The sequence below is a fragment of the Schistocerca serialis genome, chromosome 9, assembly GCF_023864345.2.
Source record: "Schistocerca serialis cubense isolate TAMUIC-IGC-003099 chromosome 9, iqSchSeri2.2, whole genome shotgun sequence".
Lineage (NCBI taxonomy): Eukaryota > Metazoa > Arthropoda > Insecta > Orthoptera > Acrididae > Schistocerca > Schistocerca serialis.
The window spans coordinates 283,576,982-283,603,842 of NC_064646.1; the positions used below are offsets into that span (position 1 = coordinate 283,576,982).

Here is a 26,861-nt window from a genome sequence, read left to right on the forward strand (position 1 = left end):
TCGGAACAGAAATTTTCGTTTTGATCTGTTAGGTAGTCTGAAATTTGCCTTCTATTACTCTTGCTAAACAGATAAACCTTCCTCCCTTTTTTTATATACCTACTAACTTCCATATTCAGGGATGCTGCAACGGCCTTATGATCACTGATTCCCTGTTCTGTACATACAGAGTCGAAAAGTTCGGGTCTGTTTGTTATCAGTAGGTCCAAGATGTTATCTCCACGAGTCGGTTCTCTGTTTAATTGCTCGAGGTAATTTTCGGATAGTGCACTCAGTATAATGTCACTCGATGCTCTGTCCCTACCACCCGTCCTAAACATCTGAGTGTCCCAGTCTATATCTGGTAAATAGAAATCTCCACCTAAGACTATAACATGCTGAGAAAATTTATGTGAAATGTATTCCAAATTTTCTCTCAGTTGTTCTGCCACTAATTCTGCTGAGTCGGGAGGTCGGTAAAAGGAGCCAATTATTAACCTAGCTCGGAGTGTAACCTCCACCCATAATAATTCACAGGAACTATCCACTTCTATTTCACTACAGGATAAACTACTACTAACAGCAACGAACACTCCACCACCGGTTGCATGCAATCTATCCTTTCTAAACACCGTCTGTACCTTTGTAAAAATTTTGGCAGAATTTATCTCTGGCTTCAACCAGCTTTCTGTACCTATAATGATTTCGGATTCGGTGCTTTCTATCAGCGCTTGAAGTTCTGGTACTTTACCAATGCAGCTTCGACAGTTTACGACTACAATACCGATTGCTGCTTGGTCCCCGCATGTCCTGACTTTGCCCTGCACCCGTTGAGGCTGTTGCCCTTTCTGTACTTGCCCAAGGCCATCTAACCTAAAAAACAGCCCAGCCCACGCCACACAACCCCTGCTACCCGTGTAGCCGCTTGTTGCGTGTAGTGGACTCCTGACCTATCCAGCGGAACCCGAAACCCCACCACCCTATGGCGCAAGTCGAGGAATCTGCAGCCCACACGGTCGCAGAACCGTCTCAGCCTCTGATTCAGACCCTCCACTCGGCTCTGTACCAAAGGTCCGCAGTCAGCCCTGTCGACGATGCTGCAGATGGTGAGCTCTGCTTTCATCCCGCTAGCAAGACTGGCAGTCTTCACCAAATCAGATAGCCGCCGGAAGCCAGAGAGGATTTCCTCGGATCCATAGCGACACACATCATTGGTGCCGACATGAGTGACCACCTGCAGATGGGTGCACCCTGTACCCTTCATGGCATCCGGAAGGACCCTTTCCACATCTGGAATGACTCCCCCCGGAATGCACACGGAGTGCACATTGGTTTTCTTCCCCTCTCTTGCTGCCCTATCCCTAAGGGGCCCCATTACGCGCCTGACGTTGGAGCTCCCAACTACCAGTAAGCCCACCCTCTGCGACCGCCCGGATCTTGCAGACTGAGGGGCAACCTCTGGAACAGGACAAGCAGCCATGTCAGGCCGAAGATCTGTACCAGCCTGAGACAGAGCCTGAAACTGGTTCATCAGACAAACGGGAGAGGCCTTCCGTTCAGCCCTCCGGAATGTCTTTCGCCCCCTGCCACACCTTGAGACGACCTCCCACTCTACCATAGGTGAGGGATCAGCCTCAATGCGGGCAGTATCATGGGCAACCACAGTCGTAGTCTGATCGGGGGATGCGTGGGACGAGCTGGCCGTCCCCGACAAACCCCCATCCGGAACCCCACAGTGATGCCCATTGGCAACAGCCTCAAGCTGTGTGACCGAAGCCAACACTGCCTGAAGCTGGGAGTGAAGGGATGCCAACTCAGCCTGCATCTGAACACAGCAGCTGCAGTCCGTATCCATGCTAAAAACTGTTGTGCAAAGAACATCTGAACTAATCTACAGAGAGCGCAAACAAATCGACACAAAATTTAAACGGTTATTAAAATACAAGATTGCCTAGTAAATGCAGTAATGCTGCTACTTGCGCACTGCGGACACACTGCTCGGCGACGGAAGGAGACTACGCGATTTTACACTATTCAGGTACTAAAACGCGATGCTACAACTCTCAAATACTATAAAACGCCCGAAATTTATGAATTAAACAATGCAAGTACCAGAAACACGCAAAGAAATTAAGAATTAAACTATGTAACAAATGAGTGAGCTAGGAGTATACGACTTGCTGCTGCAGCTGCTTGTCCAACGGCGGCAGGGAGCACACTGACTGTGACCAACCAACACTGGCCGTTCAAAACAAAAACAGAAGACAAACGACTACGCGAATTTACACTATCCAGGTACTAAAACGCGATGCTACAACTCTCAAATACTACACTCCTGGAAATTGAAATAAGAACACCGTGAATTCATTGTCCCAGGAAGAGGAAACTTTATTGACACATTCCTGGGGTCAGATACATCACATGATCACACTGACAGAACCACAGGCACATAGACACAGGCAACAGAGCATGCACAATGTCGGCACTAGTACAGTGTATATCCACCTTTCACAGCAATGCAGGCTGCTATTCTCCCATGGAGACGATCGTAGAGATGCTGGATGTAGTCCTGTGGAACGGCTTGCCATGCCATTTCCACCTGGCGCCTCAGTTGGACCAGCGTTCGTGCTGGACGTGCACACCACGTGAGACGACGCTTCATCCAGTCCCAAACATGCTCAATGGGGGACAGATCCGGAGATCTTGCTGGCCAGGGTAGTTGACTTACACCTTCTAGAGCACGTTGGGTGGCACGGGATACATGCGGACGTGCATTGTCCTGTTGGAACAGCAAGTTCCCTTGCCGGTCTAGGAATGGTAGAACGATGGGTTCGATGACGGTTTGGATGTACCGTGCACTATTCAGTGTCCCCTCGACGATCACCAGTGGTGTACGGCCAGTGTAGGAGATCGCTCCCCACACCATGATGCCGGGTGTTGGCCCTGTGTGCCTCGGTCGTATGCAGTCCTGATTGTGGCGCTCACCTGCACGGCGCCAAACACGCACACGACCATCATTGGCACCAAGGCAGAAGCGACTCTCATCGCTGAAGACGACACGTCTCCATTCGTCCCTCCATTCACGCCTGTCGCGACACCACTGGAGGCGGGCTGCACAATGTTGGGGCGTGAGCGGAAGACGGCCTAACGGTGTGCGGGACCGTAGCCTAGCTTCATGGAGACGGTTACGAATGGTCCTCGCCGATACCCCAGGAGCAACAGTGTCCCTAATTTGCTGGGAAGTGGCGGTGCTGTCCCCTACGGCACTGCGTAGGATCCTACGGTCTTGGCGTGCATCCGTGCGTCGCTGCGGTCCGGTCCCAGGTCGACGGGCACATGCACCTTCCGCCGACCACTGGCGACAACATCGATGTACTGTGGAGACCTCACGCCCCACGTGTTGAGCAATTCGGCGGTACGTCCACCCGGCCTCCCGCATGCCCACTATACGCCCTCGCTCAAAGTCCGTCAACTGCACATACGGTTCACGTCCACGCTGTCGCGGCATGCTACCAGTGTTAAAGACTGCGATGGAGCTCCGTATGCCACGGCAAACTGGCTGACACTGACGGCGGCGGTGCACAAATGCTGCGCAGCTAGCGCCATTCGACGGCCAACACCGCGGTTCCTGGTGTGTCCGCTGTGCCGTGCGTGTGATGATTGCTTGTACAGCCCTCTCGCAGTGTTCGGAGCAAGTATGGTGGGTCTGACACACCGGTGTCAATGTGTTCTTTTTTCCATTTCCAGGAGTGTATAATACGCCAGAAATTTATGAATTAGACAATGCAAGTACCAAAAACACGTAAAGAAATTAAGAATTAAACTATGTAACAAATGAGTGAGCTAGGAGCATACGACTTGCTGCTGCAGCTGCTTATCCAACGGCGGCAGGGAGCACACTGACTGTGACCAACCGACGCTGGCCGTTCAAAACAAAAACAGAAGACAAACGACTACGCGAATTTACACTATCCAGGTACTAAAACGCAATGCTACAACTCTCAAATACTATAATACGCCAGAAATTTATGAATTAGACAATGCAAGTACCAAAAACATGCAAAGAAATTGAGAACTAAACTATGTAGCAAATGAGTGAGCTAGGAGTATACGACTTGCTGCTGCAGCTGCTTATCCAACGACGGCCTCTCGCGAATGACTTCCTTCAGGATAACGACATCGATTGACTACAGTGGCTAGCTTGTTCTCTAGACGTGAACCCTATTGAACATGCCACGATAGATTGAAAAGGGCTGTTTATGGACGACGTATCCCACCAAACACTCTGAAGGATCTATGCCGAATCGCCATTGACGAGTGGGACAATCTGGACCAACAGTGCCAAAATGTATATTAGAAAGTATGGTTGATAAGAGAAACAAAATAGTGGCAGTCACTGGCAGTTTGTACACTACGTACTCATATGTTTTGTGAAAGAAAAACCACACAATACCTGTAAAATAATAGACATATCACAGTGGGCAATAACCAACAATAACAAACGTAGTAGAACCAACATTTTATTGGCAGTCACCTATAGTATTGGTTTACACAACTCTTCCCTGCCTTATACATTACTTTCAAGAGGCCTACTTTCTTCTCAGGTTATTTCTCAAATCAGTGAAGATATTTTAAATCTGTCTTGTGATTCCAATGACATACATATTTTTCTCACCAAATGTGTTTTGTTTTATTGAAATAAAATAACATCTCCAGTGTTAATGAAATATACATTAATTACATTTGACTTGCTTTCTCAATCTAAAAACAGTTCATAGTAAAAGGTGTTGATTTTAGTACATAAGATTTTTGCTCACATATTTAGAAATACAGAAGCCCTTACATTCTTTTGTCAACTTATGCCTTGAGATCTCAAAATTTGTCCCCCCAGGGGGCCAACAACTCTTTGGTGGGTATATGGGTGGCGCTCATGGGTCCCTTAGCTACTGCAGCCTTTATTCTTTTCTGGGCTGCTTTCCCTTCCCCTTCCTTCTCCTTAGCTGACCATCTTCCTTTCCCTTTGCCCCTGCCATTCCTTCTCTTGGTGTTCTTCTTTATGTCAGCCTGACTATTCTCATGACTTTGCTTCATCTTGTGATGTTGGTTGCTTTCCCTCCTCCTTTTTGGCTTTTATTTTTTGGTCCCCCTCAGGTGTTTGACCTCCATCTCTGAAATCTGTAGGGTGAGCCAGATGGGAAAGAACTCCTTCCTAGTGTCTTTGGCTTGGATTTCTCTCCTCCTCCTCCTCCTCCTCTCCCTCTCCCTCTCCCTCTCCCTCTCCCTCTCCCTTTTACCCCTTCCCCTCCCTCCCCGCCAAAACCCTTTTGCCCCCATGCTAGGTCACCAGCTAGGTAGCCATTCCATGTGGTGAACCTGTTATGTACCCATCTGGCTAAGCCTCTGATACCACAGGAGTCACACTGCCAGTACCTGCGCAGTGAACACCTTGTGCAAGCCTAGGAGTGGTTGCCAATCTTTTCGGGGCATTGTAACTCGTGGCAATAACTGGCCCACTAGGCGGCCATTGCTGTGGCTGGGTGGCGCCCACAAGGTGAGCACCTGTTCGGAGTGGGTATTGCCAGGGTGGACGTTTGGCACATGAAATGTGTTAAACACTCTGGCTGCTCTACTGCGGCTGTGTCTCTTCCTTAACGTAGTTCTGTCTCAGTTCCTGTTTCTGCCTTTCCAACCTGGGAGGAGGGCCACACATGCCGACTTGGAGTGAGGCCTTTTCCATGGTTCCTGGTCTGTAACAGGACTGACAGGGGGACTTTTGCCACCACCAAACCCCTTTTCTTTGTGGAACATAGTGAGGACAAGTTCGGCGAAGTTCGAGTCATTAAGCAAGATGAGCTCTGGCTCTCTCCTTATAAAGACAACTTCTGCCAGTCAGCCAACATCCCTCTGTGCCTGCAACCGTTTAGGAGACAACCTCATGGCTATTGCTCCTCACAAGTCTCTCAGTATGACACAGGATGTAATGTTCCATAGGGACCTTCTCCTTGAGTTCGATGATGAACTTATGGCAAATCTGGAACAACATGGCATTCATTTTGTCTTGCATGTCCAGAAAGGCCCTAAGGACCATTGCGTAGACACTGGTGCTCTCATCATGGCATTTGAGGGGCATAGCCTGCCTGAGAAGGTCAGGGTAATGATGTACAGATGCGATGTCAAACCCTACATTCCACCTCCCATGCATTACTTCCATTGTATCAAGTTTGGCCCCATGTCCTCGCGATGCGATGACACACCCATCTGTGGTGAATGTGGCTACCCTCTTCATGTGGGGAGCCCTTGCACCCTACTGCCTAACTGTGTAAATTGATCTGGTCTCCATTCTTCCCACTCACCGGAGTGTCCAGTGTACATGAAGGAAAAAAGAATTCAGGAAATAAAGACCCTTGACCTTCACAGCTTCTTCGAAGTCTGGAAGAAATTTGACAGATTTCACCCTGTAAATCATCTATGTATGCCTTAGTTATGCCTTCCCCTCCTCACCCCTCACCCTTACCCCCATCCTGCCCCCCTTCAGTTTCCTCACCCTCGGCAGCTCCCATCCCTTTCCCTCCAGGAACCGCTCCTCCTCCTCCTCCTCCTCCTCCTCCTCCTCCGACATGGAAGACATCCTCTTCTCTGGCTTCTGCTAGGGATGGGGCTCCATCTCAGAATACCCCTCCCTGGTGTTCTCAGGACAGGAAGCTTGCGTTCAGGCTAGAGGAGAGACACGCGCTCTGAGGGCCCCAAGGCCACTCGCTCTCTGTCAGATCCATCCCGATATCACCACCATCTATTCTCTCTGAGGAAGAAGAAGAAGCAGAACAAGTCAAAAGTTGAAGCTTCCGCAGCTTTCTGGGGGGCTTGAATCTCTTCACCTCATACTGAATCAAGGCCCAGTTTTTATGGATGTTACACCATCCTCATTGGTGAAGACCACCGACCAAGTGACTTGACCTTCCCTCAACTTCTTTATGACTCTCCTGGACTCTCACCACACGATAATCCAGTGGAATTGCAACAGATATTATCGCCACCTCCCAGAAATACAATGCCTTGTTTCCTGCTACTATTCATTCTGTCTTGCTCTTCAAGAAACTCACTTTTGTGGTGATCACTTGCTAAAGTTTTGTGTTATTGAGCATTCTCTTGGAACTGTGCCTGCCCTGGGATAGCGTCTGGAGGGGTCTGCATGTGGGTTTGCACCAATGTCATTAGTGACTGGATCCCCCTTCATACCAACCTGGAAGCAATAGCAGTTAGAGTGCAGATGACTGTGGCAATCACCATTTGCAACGTCTACCTCCCTCCAGGTAGGTCGCTTCCTTGTGTTGAACTGTTTACCTTAATACAGCAACTCCCACCCCCGTATTTCCTCCTTGGGTACTTCAATGCACACCATCCCTCTGTGGGGGAGTGCCACTGCATTCAGCAGGGGTCTTCTACTTGACCAACTTACTACAGACTTTGATTAGTGTCTCCTCAATGATGGTTCCCCTACCCACTTCAGTGGCACTCATGGAACCTTTATTGCTGTCGATTTCAGTCTCCTCCTCTGCTCTCATGGCTTGCCTACATTGGTCACCCCGTGATGATCTTTGTGACAGTGACCACTTTCCAGTGATTCTGTCATTCCCCTGCCACCGCCAGGCAGATAGGCCCTCCATGCTGGGCAATCCGCAGGGCCAATTGGCCTTTATATACGTCTGCTGTGCACTTCGACACCTCTCTCACGAACTGCATTGATGTGGTTGTGCAAGGTATTTCTGCCACTATTCTTCATGCTGCTGGTACTGCTGTCCCCCTATCTACAGGTCCCCCTAATCATCGACCAGTACCATGGTGGACCAAGGACATAACAGTCGCTGTCCAGGACTGCCAACAGGTGCTGCAATGATTTAAATGACATCCTTCACAGACCAACCTCCTCGCTTTTAAGCATCTCTGTGCTAAGGCTTGTTACCTTATTAAGCAGACTAAAAAGGAATGCTCGCTATGTTTCCTCCCTGGGGCGTATGGCTCTTCATCGCAGGTTTGGTTCAACCTCTGTAGCCTTCTGGGCCACCAGCGACAGGCAGCTGTCCAGTGGCTTATCCTCCGAGGTGCTCTGTCTACTGATCCGTTGGTCCTTGCAGAACACCTCGCGACACACTTTTCGACAGCGTCAGTATTCTCTTCCTATACTGCCACCTTTCTCCAGCAGAAACTCAGGGCTGTTTCAACCCTCACCAAGCTGAACCCTATAATGAACCCTTCACTAATGGGAATTCTTGCAGACTTACCGCTTCACATGACACGGCCCCAAGCTCAGATTCCATCCACAACCAGATGATCCAACACTTGCACATTACACAAACACAATATCTACTCAGGATCTTTAACCACATTTGGGTCACATGTGCCTTCGCCTCACAACAGTGTGGCAGTATAGTTATCCCCATCCTTAAGCCTGGGAAGAACCCAACGACAGCTACTGCCCAGTTAGCTCAATGAACATACTTTGTAAACTGCTTGAGAGGATGGTTAGTTTCCGATTATGCTGGGTACTCGAATTTTGGGGCCTTTTGTCTCCATATCAGTGTAGCTTCTGGGAAGGATGATCTTCAACACTGACAATTTACTCAGATTTGAAACTGCAGTCTGACTGGAATTTATTAACTGTAGGCGCCTTGTCACCATCTTCTTTGACACACACAAGGCATATGACATGGCTTGGCACCATCGTATTTCAGTTACCCCTCTCCCACGACAGGGGCTTTCGCAGCCCCCTTCCAATTTTTATTCATGATTTTTTTTATCCCACCGGCTCTTCTGGGTTCCAGTTGGCACTTCACTCAGCACCCTTCATATTCAGGAGAATGGTATCCCATAGGGTTCTGTATTAAGTGTCACACTCTTCCTCATAGCCATCAATGGGATTGTAACCTCTGTTGGCCCTCAGGTTACCCCGCGTTGTATGTTGACAATTTTTGCATCTAGTGCAGATCCCACTTGGTAGTGTCTGCTGGGTGCTGGTTTCAAGGGGCTGTCCGACAGACCTCTGCATGGGCTGTCTCCCATGGCTTCCAATTTTCTCGCTCCAAAACATGGATTATGCATTTTTGTCATCAATTCATAGTACACCCTGATCCAGAACTTTATGTAGGTGACCATACCGTAGATGTTATAGCACAATCCTGTTTCTTGGGCCCTTTTTTTTTATGAAAAGCTGACATGGGTGCCCCATATTTGCCGCCTGAAGATGAAATGCACGCGGAAGCTTAATGCTCTCTGCCTCCTGGCTCACACATCTTGGGGTGCAGACCATGCTACTCTTCTCTATCTTTACAGTGCTCTGGTCTTGTTCAGACTAGGTTATGGAAGTCAGGTTTATGGCTCAGTGGCTCCTCCCGCTCTGAAAATACTTGATCCTGTTCACCATTGTGGGGTGTGTCTGGCTATTGATGCCTTTCGCACTAGTTCTGTTAACAGTTTCCTCCCGGAAGCGGGATTCCCCCTCTACAAATATGATGAAGCCAACTCCTAGTTTCTTACACAATCATCATTCGCAGATTCCCTGACCATTCCATGTATCCTGGCCTATTTGGAAGTGTAGGATGTCTTACTCCTGATCACTGCCCATGGGTGGGATTGCCGGTTGGAATGTGTCTCACTTCCCTCTGTTGGGATCTCCATCTCGATTCACTGAAATGTGCCCTGTGTATTTCCCCCTCACACCCCCTCTTGAATGGTGCCTAGACCACAGATTAGGACCAGCCTATTGAAGGGTCCTAAGGTCTCTGTCGCCCCTATGGTCTTCCGGCATCTTGTACATTGCATCCTGAAAGAGTTCCAGGGTGCTACCATTTTCTACACTGATGGTTCTAAGATAACAGACAAGGCAGGTTACACTTTCACGTCTCCTCCTGGCTTAGAACACCATTTATTGCCGGAATCGTGTAGTTGTTCACAGCAGAGCTGCTAGGTGTTACCAGGACCCTCCATTTTGTTACTTGGGCCTCCCTCCACAGTGTGTTAATATGTACTGACTCATTGAGCATCCTGCTACTCTTGTCATCCTTTGGTCTCTGCAGTCCATGACCACTTCTCCTTCCTTGGCTGTGACATCCGCTCATTTGTCTTTCTCTGAGTCCCAAGTCATGTGGGTACCCCAGGGAATGAACGGGCTGACTGTTTGGCTAGATAAGCTGATACTCAATCTCCCTTCCCTTTCATGACTCCAACTGCGGATATGCAGATCTTTGTCAGATCTCTCTTTGCCCAAAAGTGGAATGACATTTGGTGTGCTACTGCTCTCAGTAATAAACTCCGCACAATCAAGGAGACTGCTGCACTTTGATGCTCTTCCTTTTGCTCCTCTTGGAAGGAGTCCACTGCTGCAGTTCAGTGCTCTACCTTCCACTCCTCTCAGAAGGAATCCACTGCTTTATGCCATCTATACATTGGTTATACCAGGCTCACCCATTGTGCCCTCCTGTGTAACGAACCACTGCCACAGTGTAGTTGTGAAACCAGACTGACAATATCTCACATACTGAAAGAATGCCTCCTTCGTGCTAAGTATAGTCTTCCTTAATTTTATTATTAGTAGACAATTCACATATGGTTGAACTGGTCCTCACTTTCCTCTGTGAAAGTGGTTATTTCCAAATATAAGGTTTTTCTCTACTCCTGGAGCAGAGGCAGGGTGGTTGGGTTGGGGCCTCTCTTCATGTTTTCTCAGTGCGGGTCCCCATGACCCCTCCCCTTGTAAAATTTTTTTCCAGTTTTTAGATTTGGTCTAACCTTTTATGCCTTTTACTGTGTATGTTTTAACTTCCTTGTCTTGTAGTTTGACTCCCCTGACTGGATCCATCCACTTTTAGCTGACCCTCTTTCCTCTGTGAGTAACTTTGGATTCGTGGGACTGATGACCTCACCATTTGGCCCCAGAAATTAATCAATCAATCAGTCTCAAAATTTGACAGGGAAAAATGCTAAAATGTGTTTGGAAAGCAGAGAAATGTCAGGGAATTTCACTTGGGGAAACTTGTGAGAACCCTGGAGGTTCAGGAAGTGAAGTCTCCTGATTGATTTATGGATACTAGCTCAGCATTGCAGTGTCAAACACAACAATGTACACAATGTCCGTGCATGTGACCAACCCATTTTGCAACTTGTCCACAGAATTCTCGCAAAACATTTGCTTTCATGCCAATGGATGCCAGCATAGTCAGCAACCAGTGCAACCATCACACAGCACGAGTTATGGCTTGTCTTCCATCAGCAGAACATTTGACAGCAAAGTCCTGCAGAAGATTGCATCCACCACAAGGTGGTGGTTTTGGCACCAATTCCAGGCTAGCAGGTGGCACTAGTGGTGCTCAGATATGTCGCTGGCCGCACAGAACTATTTTCTCCCACCAGACACGTGCTGCAAATAGTTTGCCACATATCCTGCCACCCAGTAAGTGTTTAAGCTGACACACTACCCACAGTTAGCCACTTCCGTCAGAGTGAGTGGACTGAGCCAGGTGCTGAGTACATTAGTACTTCTTCAGTGAGGGGCTCACACTCTACGTGCCATCACCTGTAAAGAATATTGTCACGGCACTCGCTCCTAGTACTTGACTTTGCTAGGCGATGTGATACTTAGGACAATGTTATTCTTTTACTCACTGTTTCCTTGTTTGGTTGTCAGGTGATTGTGATTTGACGACTTTAGTCAAGTGCAGTGTGGCACTGTGCTAATTTTCCAAGATTGTTTTTTTCTGAACAAGTGCCGTGTTCCAGACTTGAGACCACACAAGTAAAGTATCGTGGTAGTGTTTCTGTTATTAAGTTTGGGAGTCACGTTTAGGTAGTACTGCATACAAAAGTGCAATAAATGCAAACTTTTGTTAACATAGCCATTTTTCTGGAACTTTGCAAGCTGCAAGTAAACTTTCAAGTTTTGTTAAACGCTATCTGGGCTTCTTTTGTGGAAGTATCCTCAATCAAAGGATACTTCAGCATATAACATAAAAAAGCACATGTGAATGTATGCTTTCCCGGCGTATACAGCTTTCGAAGAATTCTCGGGCTTCCAGCCGGGTGGCGGTGTCTTCAAACTGCAGTTTGAAGACACCGCCACCCGGCTGGAAGCCCGAGAACTCTTCGAAAAAAGCACATATTTGAAGAAATGCTCCAAGCAGAAAACCCGTCATTCCAACAGCCCTTGATTTTCACCTTTGCTTCTCGTTCGCAATAAAGATGACTTGTGGTGTCTCTGTGGGGATTACTGCACTTTAAACACCTAGATAGTTCCAAACAGGTACCTTATGCAAAACATTCAAGGTTTTACATGTACTTTAGCTGGTGGAAAATTTTACTGCATTATAGATTGTCACAAAGCGTACAGCCAAATACTTGTGCCACTTTGTGAACTCCTGAAGATGGTGGTAGCTGTGCTCTTCGACAAATTTTAATTTTTATTTATGCCATTTGGTCTCAAAAATGCCACACAGACATCACAAAGTTCTATGAATGAAGTGTTAAAGGTACTTCCATTTTCCTTCCCATACCTTGATGACATTCTAGTGTTCTCACCAAATGTATGGCTACACGAACAACATGCGTAGGAAACACAATGGCAGTTGTGAGACTGTGGCATAGTACTGAATGGAGAGAAGTGTGTCATTGGCAAAGCAACCTCACCTTCCTAGGACATATGATTTCAACTAATGGCAGTTATTCATTACTGTTACCTGTGATCTTCAGGTGAGCCTAACTAGTGCAGTGATCTTTGCTCACCGAGTGCCATTTGTGCTCCTAGCAATATTCATTGATGTTAACCAAACAGCAATATGTGCAGTGGATCGACCAACATTGGCAACCGTTAAATTTTCTTTCAAAAGTAGCAACCAGCACAGCACACCAGTGATGAGTGCTCCTCTTGGCAGTTCAGATGTATAGAGTTTGTCAGCCAGTTTACAATGGATGTGCATCACATAAAAGGAGCAGGTAATGTTGGTGCTGATTACTTTTTGGATGCTGGTAGTTTGGCAAATGCCGTGGACTACAAGAACTCGCCAGCACTCAGATTACAGATTCACAACTACGGCATTTATTTCTGACCCTTCCACAGGACTGTGACTCACCCAAATCTCAGTGCGAGGCATCAGATTGTCACTATTGTGTTACATCTCCTAGCAGAATCAAAGGCTCTACATTTTGCCAAAATTTCACAAAGCTGCTTTTGGCATTGCTCACAATCTGTTACATCCAGGAGCAAACACGATCATCAAGTTACTGACACACAGTTTTGTTTGTCCATCAATTAAAAAAGATGCTTGGTGCTTGGGCTCATTCGTATATTCAACATCAACTATGCAAAATGAAATGGCACATATGAGCTGACATTGGGCAGTTTCAAGGTTCTAAGCCATGTCCCCGTTCATCTTGCAGACTCCCTTTCAGCATTGGACAGCTACTGATACATTCCACAGCAGTTGACGGGTGTACTCAGTGGGCAGAAGCTACACCCTCACAGAAGTTTCTGTCGAGACAACAGCAAAGACTATAATTGCCACCTCGTTAGTATGATTTGATTGCCCCCCTCCACATATCTACCTAATAGAGTTGGGAATTCCAAACCGTTTCGTTCTAATAATTGTCAAAGTTGTGTGGCTCCCAACATCATCATATGACAAACTACCATCCTGCCATCAGCAGGATGGTAGAAAAGTGACATCAGACACAGCCATCGTGTGCTACCTTGAGAAATGGAAAACCCCCTTTCATTGGTCCTTTTAGGCCTTTGCACAGTGTAAAAGCTGGAGATGGAGGCATCACTAGCAGAAATAGTGTACGGGGAGCAGTTATGCATTCTGGAAGATGATCTGACATGTGCACTGCTGCCATCCACAGCAGAACTACCACATCTGGTGCAGTATAGCTGAGACCACAAGGCTAAGATCCAACACCTACCTGCTTCACGCCATGCCAAACTCCTATTTTCATCCAGAAAGCTTTGGATTACAGTACTCATATTCCACTCAACACAGATCTAATCAGATTGCTGCTCCTACTACACAGACTGATCACTTTCTGATGTGACTAGGACTCCAATACCATGGAGATCGTTAAAATGTCAAAATCACAAAGATCTAATGAGTCAAGCCAGCATAAGTCCTACCTACATCCTTACCATGTTGACGTCATTAGTCTCACCACACTGGAGACACCCATGCAGACATCATCGGTTGTTATCAGCCTCTTCCACCACCCAGCAGCTGCACCATTGTTGTGTCAACAGACCAGACAAAACCCATCTGGCAAATAAAGTTCAAATTTCCTTACATTTCAGGTGACTCACATTATTGGGGGGGGGGGGGGGGGAGGAATGGGGTTTGGGAGGAGAAGGCTGTGTGTGTCTAATCAATACAGAATGGACTGTAGTGTTTGTTACCACTGATATAAAGTTCATCTCTGAAGTTACTTTGTGTCAAGTCATCCTTTGTTGTTTGGAAATGTGTTTTTGTGTAATTAAAAATAGAAAGTAACTCATACATTTTATTGCCATGAACATTATTTTAGGGGGAGGGGTGGAACTGGGGTCATACACGCTTAAGCCAAGACTGTGGAAATGATCACAATTTGCTGTCCATAAAAATGAGGATTAACCTCGAATTCACCAAGAAGAGTGGATAAGGAAGCACTTTGGGAATTTGGTGATCTTGTAAGACCAAACTCCGAAAGATCAGTCTTGATAAGGAAGCACCAGTATTAAAAATATGGGACTAAATGGAGAAGTTTGTTTCCTTGTCACTTCCGACATCAGAATGACCACAAAGTCCAAAACATTCTTGGGATATCAAAGTTTTCACTATAGGCAACTGAGGAGAGAAGCAGTCTGAAGAAAACTGGTATCCACAATACCCAGGATCAAGGCAGGTATAAGAACCTGTGCTGGGAAATACAATGGAATTGTAGAAAAGACAGATCCACTTCAGTAGCAGTATCTGTGATGAAATAGAATAACATCACAAACAAATCAAGTATGTGATCTCTTCAAAAAACTTAATAGCATCAGAGCCAGTGAATTTAATTTTTGTATGTGGGAGGCAGCCGATGAGAATGCCTACCCTATCAGAGACAAGGACATTGCTGTTTTGAGGTGGAATCAGTACTGTGAAAAATTGTATTCTGGAATTAACAACAGAGTGGATGGTCAAGCAGTTGAGCAACTTACATTGGAACCTACAATCTTACACAGAAAAATAGAGAATGCAATTCAACATTTGAATAAGTGTAAATCCCCTGGTGTGGAAATTATATCTGGGGAGATGAGTAAAGAAATGGGGCAAGAAGGGATTAATATGCTGCATTCATTGTGTGCAACATTATGGGAAGCTGTGGAGTGGCCAGAAGACTGGTCGCACTCTCTCTTCCACCCCATATACAAGAAAGTGTCAATCAGGAACTGCTCCAACAAATGAACTATTGCTCTCATATCCCATGCAAACAACATTTTGCTCTACATCTTGAACCAGCATTTCAAGCTGTACATTCAGCCTCACATATCCACACATTTTAATGAAGGAAAAGGAGAAACTTTTGACTGTGTTTTCTAGGAAGACAAGTTCTGGCATGTCTGATTTCTTCAGGGAAGCAAAAGTTGTCAAACAGGATTGTGTTCTATTGCTCCAACTGTATGACATCAGTGCGGAACCTATGTCACTAGGAATGTCCACAATGGTTGGACTAAAGGCATATCAGTTGGTGGTAGAACTATTAACAATCTCTGATTTGGTGATGACACTGTGCTTTAGTCAGCAGTGATGATTAACTTTCTGAGAAACTAAGAAAAATAAAGTACATTGGTTTACCATATGAATTAGACACCAGCCTCAGCGAGTCAAAACTTGTGCTAACTGATTGAAGAGCACAGGTTCAACTTGCAAGTCAATTAAAAGAACTGAAAGTCACGCATTCTTTCATCTATCCAAATTTACGGCTCGATTCAAGACTTCCTTGCAGTTAGCACTCAATACATCAGTCTTAATGGAACAAAATGGACAGGTGTAAAGGTAATTTCCGGAGTACCTCAAGGAAGTGTGACAGGACTGTTACTGTTTACAATATATATAAATGATCTAGTAGAAAGTGTTGGATGCTCTTTAAGACTTTTGCAGATGATGCTATTGTCTGTAACAAAATAGCAACGCCAGAAGATAGTTATGATTTGCAGAATGATCTCCAGAGAATTGATGAATGGCACAGGCTCTGGTAGTTGATACTGAACATAAATAAATTTAACATATACATAGGAAAAGAGGTCCACTACTGCACAGCTACACTATTGATGACAGACTGCTGGAAACAGTATCTACCATAAAATATCTATTAGTAACTGTCCAGAGCGACCTTAAGTGGAATAGAACAAATAGTGGAAATAGTAGATGCCAAACTCAGATTCATAGCAAGAATGTTAAGGAAATGTAACTCATCCATGAAGGAAGTGGCTTATAAGGCACTTGTTCAACTGATTCTTCAGTGTTGTTTATCTATCTGGGATCCCTACCAGATAGGTGTGATAGAAGAGAGAGAGAAGGTCCAATTTCATCAAGGGATTGTGTAGCCAGTGTGAGAGTGTTACAGAGATGCTCAACAAACTCCATTGGCAGATGTTACAAAGAGACGTTGTGCATCATGGAGAGATTTACTATTGAAATGTCCAGAGAACACTTTCTTGGAAGAGTCAGACAATATATTACTTCCCCACACACACACATCTTGTGTAGTGATGATAAGGAGAAAATTTGAGAAATTGGGACCAATACAGAGGTGTACCAATAATCATTCCTTCCATGCACTATTTGCGAGTGGAAAGAGGTTGGAGGTGGTACAAAAAGTACCCTCTGCCTCACACTATTAGGTTGCTTGCAGATTATGATATAGGTAGATAGGTATTCTCATGTCAACCAAAAATTCTCCAGTTCTTTGGCTATAGTGTGAGAAGACATGGAGAAAATCTAGAGAAAATAGTCACGGAAGGAAAGATTGAGGGCAAGAGACTAAGGGGAAGAGCACCAAGCAGATAGACACATCAAATCAAGATCATCTCCAGTCTAAATCTTCAGCAGGCTTTGAGGGAAGATGGTAAACATCTGGGATCAAGTCACTTGGTTTATGGGGTCAGTGTGCACAGCAATGAGCATGACAACTGGCATTAATGGTGGTGGTGACGAGGCCTTATTGGAAAAGTAAATTAAAAATGGTGGAATAATATGCAAAACAAAGTATTAAATTTATTGCCTATAATGCTGGGTTTTAGGCCATTCGCACAGTGTATCCTGTAATTCTTATCTACACAGTCGACGTAATTATATATGGTAATGACAGAAAATTCTAGGTACTTCTACCAAATTGAGCAGGACAGTTTGCTGCTATTGTTTCACAGTTGTGATGTAAAGAGCCATTTATTATTGGTGAAAATGTAATTCATGAAAAATAGATAGATTTATAAACATATTTCCAGTGATAGTTGCATTATATTCTATTCCGTGATACGGTTATAAATGGAAATTGTATCAATATTCTTGTCATGTGTTTCTGATGAAGATTGACATTGTGAATTGTGGTTTATTAGTCTCATAACGTACATAATCTAAATCATTTGATTCAGGTACAGGAGACACGTCAAAATTTTGGAAGTTTTACCATATACATACAACACCTAATTTTAACAAATGGTACCATAACAATAATACAATATAAAAATACATGTACAATAAAAAACTAACAATTAATTACAACAGTTGATTTTAACAAATGGTATCATAATAATAATAATACAATACACATACAATAAAAGACTAACAATTAATTACCCCTTGCTCAAATTATCATGTCATCCTCTATGAATTCCTCTACTGAATAGTAGCATTTCTCCCACAGAATCTGCTGTAGCCTTATTTTTAGACTCTCTGGCTTCATATTAAATATATTTTTGCCCATTAGCTTGTTATATATTGTCATCCTCATATACTGTGGAGTTCGTGCATATAATTTCAAATGGTGTGTGGGTAACATAAAATTATTTTTATTTCTTGTGTTTTATGTGTGGTTAAAATGATTTTCCTCAAATAACTTTTGTCTGCTGTGCACAAAGATTATAATTTCATAAATGTATATGGAGGGAACTGTTAGGATTTGCAGGTTCCGAAATAATGGGTGACAAGATTCTGTTTGTTGTGCACTACACATGTATCTTATCATTTTCTTTTGCAGTTTCAGTATTCGAGATATACTACTTGAATTTCCCCAGAAAATGATACCATGCCTAATGACAGATTCAAAATAACTATGATATGCTATTTTTAGTGTACTCATGTCAGTAGAGTTTGCTAGTATTTGCATTGCAAATGCAAAGCTGCTTAGTTTATTTGATAGGAACTCATTATGTGTACTCCAGTTTAAGTTGTTGTCCACATTTAGTCCAAGGAATTTGACTGTGTTAACTTCTTCCATAGGATGATTGTGATGATGTATTTTAAGATCCACACATTTCAAATGTTCGGTTTTGAAATGTACCATATTGGTTTTAGCAATATTCAGCTTCAAGCCATTTAACTGGAACCAGTTTTCTAGAGTACCCATTGTGCTCACAATGGAGCTCTGAATTTTTTCTGCATCATCTTCAATTACAACAGAAGTGTCATCCGCAAACAGAACTGACGGGGAATTTATATTTATGGGCAAGTCATTTACATAGAATAGGAACAGAATTGGCCCCAAAATAGAGCCTTGAGGCACACCTTGTGATACTGTACTCCATTTAGAATAATAATTCACTGCATTTGATGTGACACTTACCCTTTGCTTTGTGTTGTGCAAGTATGATGTGAGCCATTTCAGAGGTTTGTCCTTAATCCCATATTTGTTTAATTTGTAGATAAGCAAGTCATGGTTCACCAAGTCAAAAATGCTTTTGAAAGATCGCAGAAGATACCTGCGACTTTACTCCTCTGATCCAATGATTTGCATATCTTCTCAATAAAGTTATTTACTGCATCCAGTGTGTTTTTTCCTTGTTGGAATCCAAATTGGTTACTGACAATAATATCATGTTTTACGATAAAATTTTTGATCTGATTTGCAGCTACTTTTTCTAACACTTTTGGCAGGATTGGGAGAATAGAAATAGGGCGATAGTTTCCCCTATCTTCCCTCAACCCTTTCTTGAACAGGAGTCTCACTTTGGCATATTTTAACACATCAGGAAAGCACCCCTGTTCAAAAGATTGGTTGATTATTTTAGCTAGCGGGGGTGGTATTATGTTATATACTGCTTTAATCACTTTACTTGGTGTCCCATCCCACCCAGCAGAATTTTTATTTTTTAATGACAATATAACATTTTTAACATCCTTTATTGTGACTTTTTTTAAAATCTGTGAGATACTCAGCTTCTTGGTCGAGTCCAAAGGCATTTACTTTACTCTGATATCCTGCTACATCAACTTCTGACTTTGCTAAATTTATGAAGAATTCATTTAAACACACTGATATTTGAGCTGGGTTTACAACGACATTATCATCTACTTTAATTTTAGTTATTTCATTACTACTGACTTTAACATCTAACTCAGATTTGACAACAGACCACACTGCCTTTGTCTTACTGTTATGTTGTAAAATAAACTTATTGTTTGCCATTTGTTTTGCTGCCTTTACAACTTTTTTGAATATCTAACACTCGTAAATGCTTATAGTTTAAACAACATTAAAACGTGATCAAGATGGAAAATTACAATCAACAGTGCGAATAGTGGCTGACTTCTGTAATGATTTTCTGTCATTTACTGACCACATTGAAATTCTAGGATGATGGTATGCAAATCTGGGACTGTTTTCCCTTGTTAGGCTCTGTTAATTAATTCTGATCAATATTCAAAACATCCAGTTGTTTGCAAAAAAATTTAGATGATTACTTTTTTTTTTTTATTTCTGAGGCAACAAGTCTTTTCTCTACTACCGTGATGATGTTTCACTTCACAGAGCCTGAATTATTATATCATAATTTGAAGAAATTTAGGTGAGTTTGCTGAACATTAATTCTTCATTAAATGTACTAGAGCCAGCTATGGAGAATTTCCTGAAGATGTAATAGTAAAATGAGGTTCTACATAACATGAGTTACATGACTAGTTTATTTGGAGTTAACAATGGCAAAAGTCCAGAGGCTTTCAGCAATATGACATTCATAAGTATTTCCAATTATTCATACTAGATATTAATGCTCTCTCCAGTCTTGGGATGCACTTAAAACCATTCAAAAAATCCCAGAAGGGAAAAAAATGTGTATCGTACCAATGTTTGGAACCAAACCTTGCCTGTTGCTGGCAGTGCATGAATGTGCAAATCAGAAGGTTTGGTTTCACTTTTCAGTCTGCCAACAACTACCTTTTGTGTTCAAAATACTGTGATGTGTCACAGGATGCAAAGAGCTTTTGAACACACCACTCATGAAGATAAGAAATTCTGGTTTTGTGCTTGTTGCTAACTCCACTTTCCTTTTGCTCATTCTCAAGCAGTATGTTCATAATTTGCAACCACCATGGTCTATAGGCTTAGTTTATTAATATTCTGAAAAGCATAACACATTTGCAGATATACCAGTTGATCTTTCAGTTTCTTGGTAGTATTCTGTGCATTATGCCTGCTTTCCACTTAATGCCAATGTTTTATATTTCTGTTTAATGTGTTGCTATTAAGTTTTAGGACAAGACAGGATCAGCTTAATGCTTGAATAGCTGATGGCATTTAATTTTTTTGTCACTGTAAATCTATTTTCCTCAGCACTGATGCTATTTTATTAAAATTGTAGATATATTCCCCCTCATGTCCCATCCACCTGTTCTTAGCTCTACTGGGTCATTCATGCCAAAGAAATACTAGCAGGAAGTTGGGAACTGCTTAAAACAACGTGACTGAATGCAGTGACCTGTCAGCAACGTAACATAAACCTAATTATGAAAAGAAAAGATTGCTACTCACCATGTAGCAGAATTGTTGAGCTGCAGAGAGGCTCAACAAAAGGACTACTGAACACATAAGCTTCAGGCCTATTTCGAAATACACACACACACACACACACACACACACACACACACACACACACAAACAGTCCTGTAAAACCACATCAACCAAGCCCACATCTGCAGTAACGAGCGATTCCTCTCAAAACGTACTGAGGGTCTCACTGAAGCCTTCACAGACTGTAATTATCCTCCCAACCTTGTACAAAAACATATCTCCCTTGCCTTATCTTTCCAGTCCCCCACCACCTCCCAGAGTCCCGCCATCCCACCAGAGAGGACCATTCCCTTCGTGTCTCACTACCACCCAGTACTGGAGCAACTAAATTACATTCTCCACCAGGGTTTTGACTAGCTCTTGTTGTGCCTTGAAATGAGAAATGTCCTGCCCACTATCCTTCCCACCCCTACCACAGTGGCATTCTGTCCACCACCAAAACTTCACAATATATTTGTCCATCCCTACACAACCCCTGCTCCCACTCCCTTACCTCAGGGGTCATAACCCTGTAATAGACCTAGATGTAAGACATGCCCTATACATCCTCCACCACCACCTCCTACACCAGTCCAGTCACAAACATCACTTATCCCATCAAAGGCAGGGCTACCTGTGAAACAAGTAATGTAATCTATAAACTAAGCTGCAACCACTGTGCTGCATTCTATGTGGGCATGACAACCAACTAGCTGTGTGTGTGTGCACGAATGGCCACGGTCAAACTGTGACCAAGAAACAAGTCGACCACTCTGTTGCTGAACACACTGCAAAACATGACATCCTCCATTTGGATGACTGCAATCCTTCTGGCCTCAACCTTCGTTAGTCATGGTGCTCACCCATCCAGCCCCTTCCCTGTTCCCATTCCGGCACTACACTAACCTCATTCCAACATTCCAGTTAGTCTTTTTACTTCTCTCCTTTTCCTCTACCTCCTCCCTCCCCCATCTCTTGCCTGCCCTCCGTCTAACCTCCAGAACTTCGCTGTCCGTTACCCCTACCCTACTATCCCCCCATCTTCACACCCCAACCTCCTCCTTACCCCACCCAGTCGCCATTCCCATCACGCACTTGTGCTGCTGCTTGCAGTGTGGCTTCAGTTGCCTGAGAGTGCAGGTGTGTGTGTGTGTGTGTCTGTGTGTGTGCGGTCTAATTTTGACGAAGGCCTTACTGGCCGAAAGCTTTATTTATGACAGTCTTTTTATTGTGCCTATCTATCTGCAACTCAGAATCTCCGCTTTATTGTGAATAGCAACCTTCCTTTTCATAATATTGTTGCAAAGAATATATCTTTAACTTTCAACTACCTACTGCTGACGACGAAAACTAAATTGCACAGTAGTGGGTGATGAAGCCCAGATTGACTGCAACTGTTGTAGATCTATCTTCATACACTGTAAATGCATACTACCTTGTTTACTCCATGCTAAGGGCATAATTTTAGCAGGGGAAAAAATAAAACTTTTTCTGACCAGGGAACGAAAGTTACCCGCAAAGGGCCAAAGTAACCTGAGATTGCGGTATATCTCTTAGAGTAGATTAATGGGAACCGTTGAAACCACATCTATCATAAATGTTCCTTCATCACATTGGATAGGCACATAAACAGTCTTTGACATAATAGCAGTTACACCATCTCCACATAGTGTATGGCCCTGTGGAAAATATAGCTGACAAATCTGTGCGCTCTGAATAACAATACAATTCCATAAGTTGAGTTGCAACATTTGTGTCCATCCAGGATTTTCTGGTATTATACAATTATAGTAACAGCAGTAATGATAGTAATAGTAGTAGTAGTAGTAGTAATAATAATAATAATAATAATAATAATAATAATAAATGTTTGTGACTGCATATGAACATTTAAATATGATTACATGATTCTCATTTTCATATTTGGTTGGATATTTCTGCTAAAAGTGTGTGTGTGTGTGTGTGTGTGTGTGTGTGTGTGTGTGTGTGTGTGTGTGTGTGTGTGTGTAAAAACCTAATACTATGAACTATAACCCTGGTATCAGTGAGCTCTGTGTGTGTGCACTATAATTCTTACGATTTTTTCCCCTCTGTTACAGCTGCTTCACGACTGGAATCACAAGCAAAAACCAAAATTGCTGTTTTATATGCTGCACAATTGGTGTTGGTGAGTTTGAATAAGAAACTTTGAAACATAAAACATGTAGAATAATTATATATGTAATTTGTATATTGGTATTCAGTCAGTAAGAAAATTGGCTGTGAAAGGCAAGGGTCCAGGTTTCAGAGATAGCCCAGCATGTGCTTTGAAACCATCAAGGAGTTTCACTATAGTTCACTTTGGGATGCGCTTTTTTGTGTCAGCGTGGCAATGCTACTCTGTAGACAGGGCAAGAGAGAGAGAGAGAGAGAGAGAGAGAGAGAGAGAGAGAGAGAGAGAGAGAGAGAGAGGGGGGGGGGGGGGGGGGGGGAGGGAGTGTGTTAAATTCTGTGGACTGGTATGATCAAAATACATATTGCCAACACTGTGTGAAAGTTACAGAAACTTTAGTTCTGAGTGTGTATCTCATATTATTTTGAGTTTCTATTGCTATCACTTATAAATCTTGGTATGAACAACACTTATCATAATGATGTACTCCTTAGCAGGCATGACAATATGTTCTAGAAGATTAGACTACTTAAATATTTGACAATAATGTGTAACCTAGGAATTTGTAACGAAAGTACATTGTGTATTTATGAACTGATTACTTCCAGTACCCGCGTCCTCAACGTAGGTGGGTTCCTCTCATCCTATAGTCTGAGTCACCTGCCCATACCTTGTAATCTTCTCCAATCTATCCCGCTCTCCTCTCTGAGGAAGGAACTGTTAGTTCCACAGATAGGTAGTGTATCACTTTTACATGTGTTGGATAGGCAGTATTCCGTATTTTGCCTCCTAAAAGTAAGTGCTGGCGAGCAATTCTGTCTCGTAATTCAGCAGTTTTCTCAATGGAATTTTCCTTTGATACAATGAAACAAGATCTTTGTCATATATTCCGACTTATTTATCCATATGTTTCCTTTAGTAATGCCTTGTTAACTTACAGGGCATCATTACCTGCTGCTTTGTCTGGATGTATAAGCATGTACCTGTTGCAACTTTTCCACCAAATTGGATGAAACCTTTCGGTGCATTTCTCTCATGGCCATCTGGCATTGATGGTGGTATAAGTATTGTTATTTGGTTGTTTTGTGTTGGACACGTTGCAAGAAAAGCAGCTAAGCAGTTTTGTATTTGAGTGTGCTAAATATTGTGTATGTCAAGATGCCTAATTTTGTTATGAGAACAGTACTTGTATTTCCATCCCAAAGAAATATTTTAAAAATAAAAATTTTGTTGCTGAGAAATTCTTCCTGTTTTGTTCCTTCTTCATTTGATATGTGTGAAGCCACTGGAGCAGAAAATGTAAACGTATGTCATTTGTTTTAATTTATACAGTGCAGTCTAGGATGTCTAATATACTAGGTGCACTATCTACTAACTATACTGGTAAAAGATAATTACTTTTCAGTATTTTGAGAAAAAAAGGCTATCACCTAGCCCTAAGTCCAAATTTAGGTGTTTACAATACTGCTGTATATACTGTATTTTACAGACTATAAGATGCCCTCTTTTCTCCAAAAAATTGCCTCCAAAATTCAGGTGTGTCTTATACCCAAAATTAATTTAAAAATGTCCAGTGTTTGATTTAAAATTCCCACCAGTCCTAAAAAATGACCATATATTTGCTGCCACAGGAAGCCTATCTCTACCTGGCCACACTGGATTCAACTGGCAGCAGCAGTGCACTGATGCAATGAACATGAGTTGTGGTGATTCACAAGTTTGCTAACACTGTCTCCCTCCCACCCCACCATCACAAACCCAAAACACTGTCTTAGCTTATGATGCATCACTGCAGTCTATGGTGACACTGAACTTGAATTGAAAGTTTGAAAGTGATTTGTGATATCAGTAACAGTACAATATTTTTGTTAGTAGCTAATTTTGTAATGGAAAGAAATAAAAGGTATATGAAGAAGGAGGTTCAGATGACGATTTTCAGGGATTTTGAGGGTCAGTTCAGTTTTATGAACTAAGATTTTTTTTTAAGCCTGGCTTTGCAGTCTAATAATACAAATGGTTAAAAATGTTATTTAAAAAAAATTAAGGTGTACCTTATAGTCTGTAAAATAAGGTGGTATTGCTCAAGTGCTGAATGAAAAACAGACAGCATTATTAACCCTTAACCCGAAACATCATTCTCTCAGACGCATTATTTATTTTAAACACTGAGTGTGGTAGCACTGCTAAAAACAACAGCCTCTCTTTTTCAGTACCTTCATTTTAATATTTGCTGCAAGTAAAGCAACATTCAACAATTAGCTTGACTTTGTTGGTCTAACAATAAAGTATGTTACTTAGAAAAGAATGCGAAATTAGGTGCTTGTCTGACTGCATGTTTCACATTATTTGTAATAATTACTAAATATTTTTCTTTCAGTTGCTTTTTTAGATTTTCTTATTTTATAACATTTTATTATATACAAGAATTTATGTTATTTTTCAGCTGTAGCATGGAGCAACTTTCTAAGAGGAATAAGATGTCTGCAGTTGATCCAAATTGTGAAACTTGGTTGCAGCAGCAATTATGTGATGTAGGTGAAGAGGAAAATTGGAATTACAACTGAATCCTACAATTATGGATAAAGGGATGTAAGGCAAAAGGCTAGGGTCCATGTAGCATCATGTGTCATTTCCTGTTACTAACTTATTGACATAAATACCTCTGAAACAGATAGGCCGTTGGCAATCTCAATTTCAGTTAATTACAAAACAGATTGAGTAAAATATCAAATCTCAATAATAGGGCAATAAAAACAATTGATAAATAAGAGTTTCAGCTAATCCAAATGTTGGAAGAGCTCTTAATTTAATTAAAAGGGGACAGGCAGGCTTTCAATAATGACAACTTCAGTTAAGTGATATTACCAAATAGAAAATGAGCAGGCCTTCTGTAATAACAGCTTCAGTTAAGTAAGATTACAAAATAGAAAAAAGGTAGGCCTTTATGAATAACCAGGAGTTTGAATTGCCTCCTCACAAAGGGTGCTCTAGAAGGCTTATAAACAAAGACTTAAGACTACACCAAACAGTAAGGCCAAGAAAGGTTACAAAGAGAGGACCAGCCTTCCAAGGGCCTTTTTGTTGGGTACAGACCAGTCAAAGAAATATTAACACAGCAAGGTTAATTACATGAAGGCAACAATAACTAGCCAAATGGTGTACCTGTGTCACCGCAAGATACAGCCTCTACAACGGCACGAAACACCTGAGAGAAAACTAGGCAAAAACCCAATTACATAGCCTCAGCAATTGCAAATTTTGAGACCCAGGCACCTCCTAAGCCAATATAATTAACAGAGCAGTGACATCTGCAATTCCTGAAGGTATCTTGAAATCGGCTGATGTTCACAAATCGAAGCTGAAGCTTGCTGGTTCCAAAGGAGGCCCAGAATTCAGCACAGTGAAACTGGCTTCAACTCTCTCATTAGTGTGCCACATCCCAGAGCTGGCTGGCCAGGCTATGCATAAAGACAGCACACGAAGTCAGTCACGGATTCAAATCGGCCCACAAATACACCCAGCATCCACTCACCAGATTCCGTGCACAAGACGCTTGCGCAAGTGCTCACCTTAGTTGCCGGGCGCACCTCTCATACTGTCCCCCTCGCTCCGTTGCCACTCCCTAACTCGCCACAGCACAACACGCTCCATCCCCATCAACAACCTTGAGCAAAGATCTTAGTGGCCTCAAACC

At 43.0% G+C, this 26,861-nt stretch overlaps 1 protein-coding gene across 2 annotated transcripts in view; it reads left to right on the top strand.

The window, feature by feature from the left end:
• The window catches only part of LOC126418801 (guided entry of tail-anchored proteins factor 1-like), a 110,446-nt gene extending 84,607 nt beyond the window's left edge, over nt 1–25,839 (top strand). The window contains exons 3-4 of one of the 2 annotated variants that reach the window (XM_050085736.1): nt 23,115–23,182; nt 25,611–25,839. In XM_050085736.1, coding sequence (XP_049941693.1) covers nt 23,115–23,182; nt 25,611–25,616 — 74 coding nt within the window. In that variant the 3' untranslated portion in view covers nt 25,617–25,839. Of the gene's footprint in view, nt 1–23,114; nt 23,183–24,107; nt 24,409–25,610 lie in introns of those variants that run through there. The other variant, XM_050085735.1, reaches the window with a different exon arrangement.
• The last annotated feature ends 1,022 nt before the right edge of the window (nt 25,840–26,861 follow it).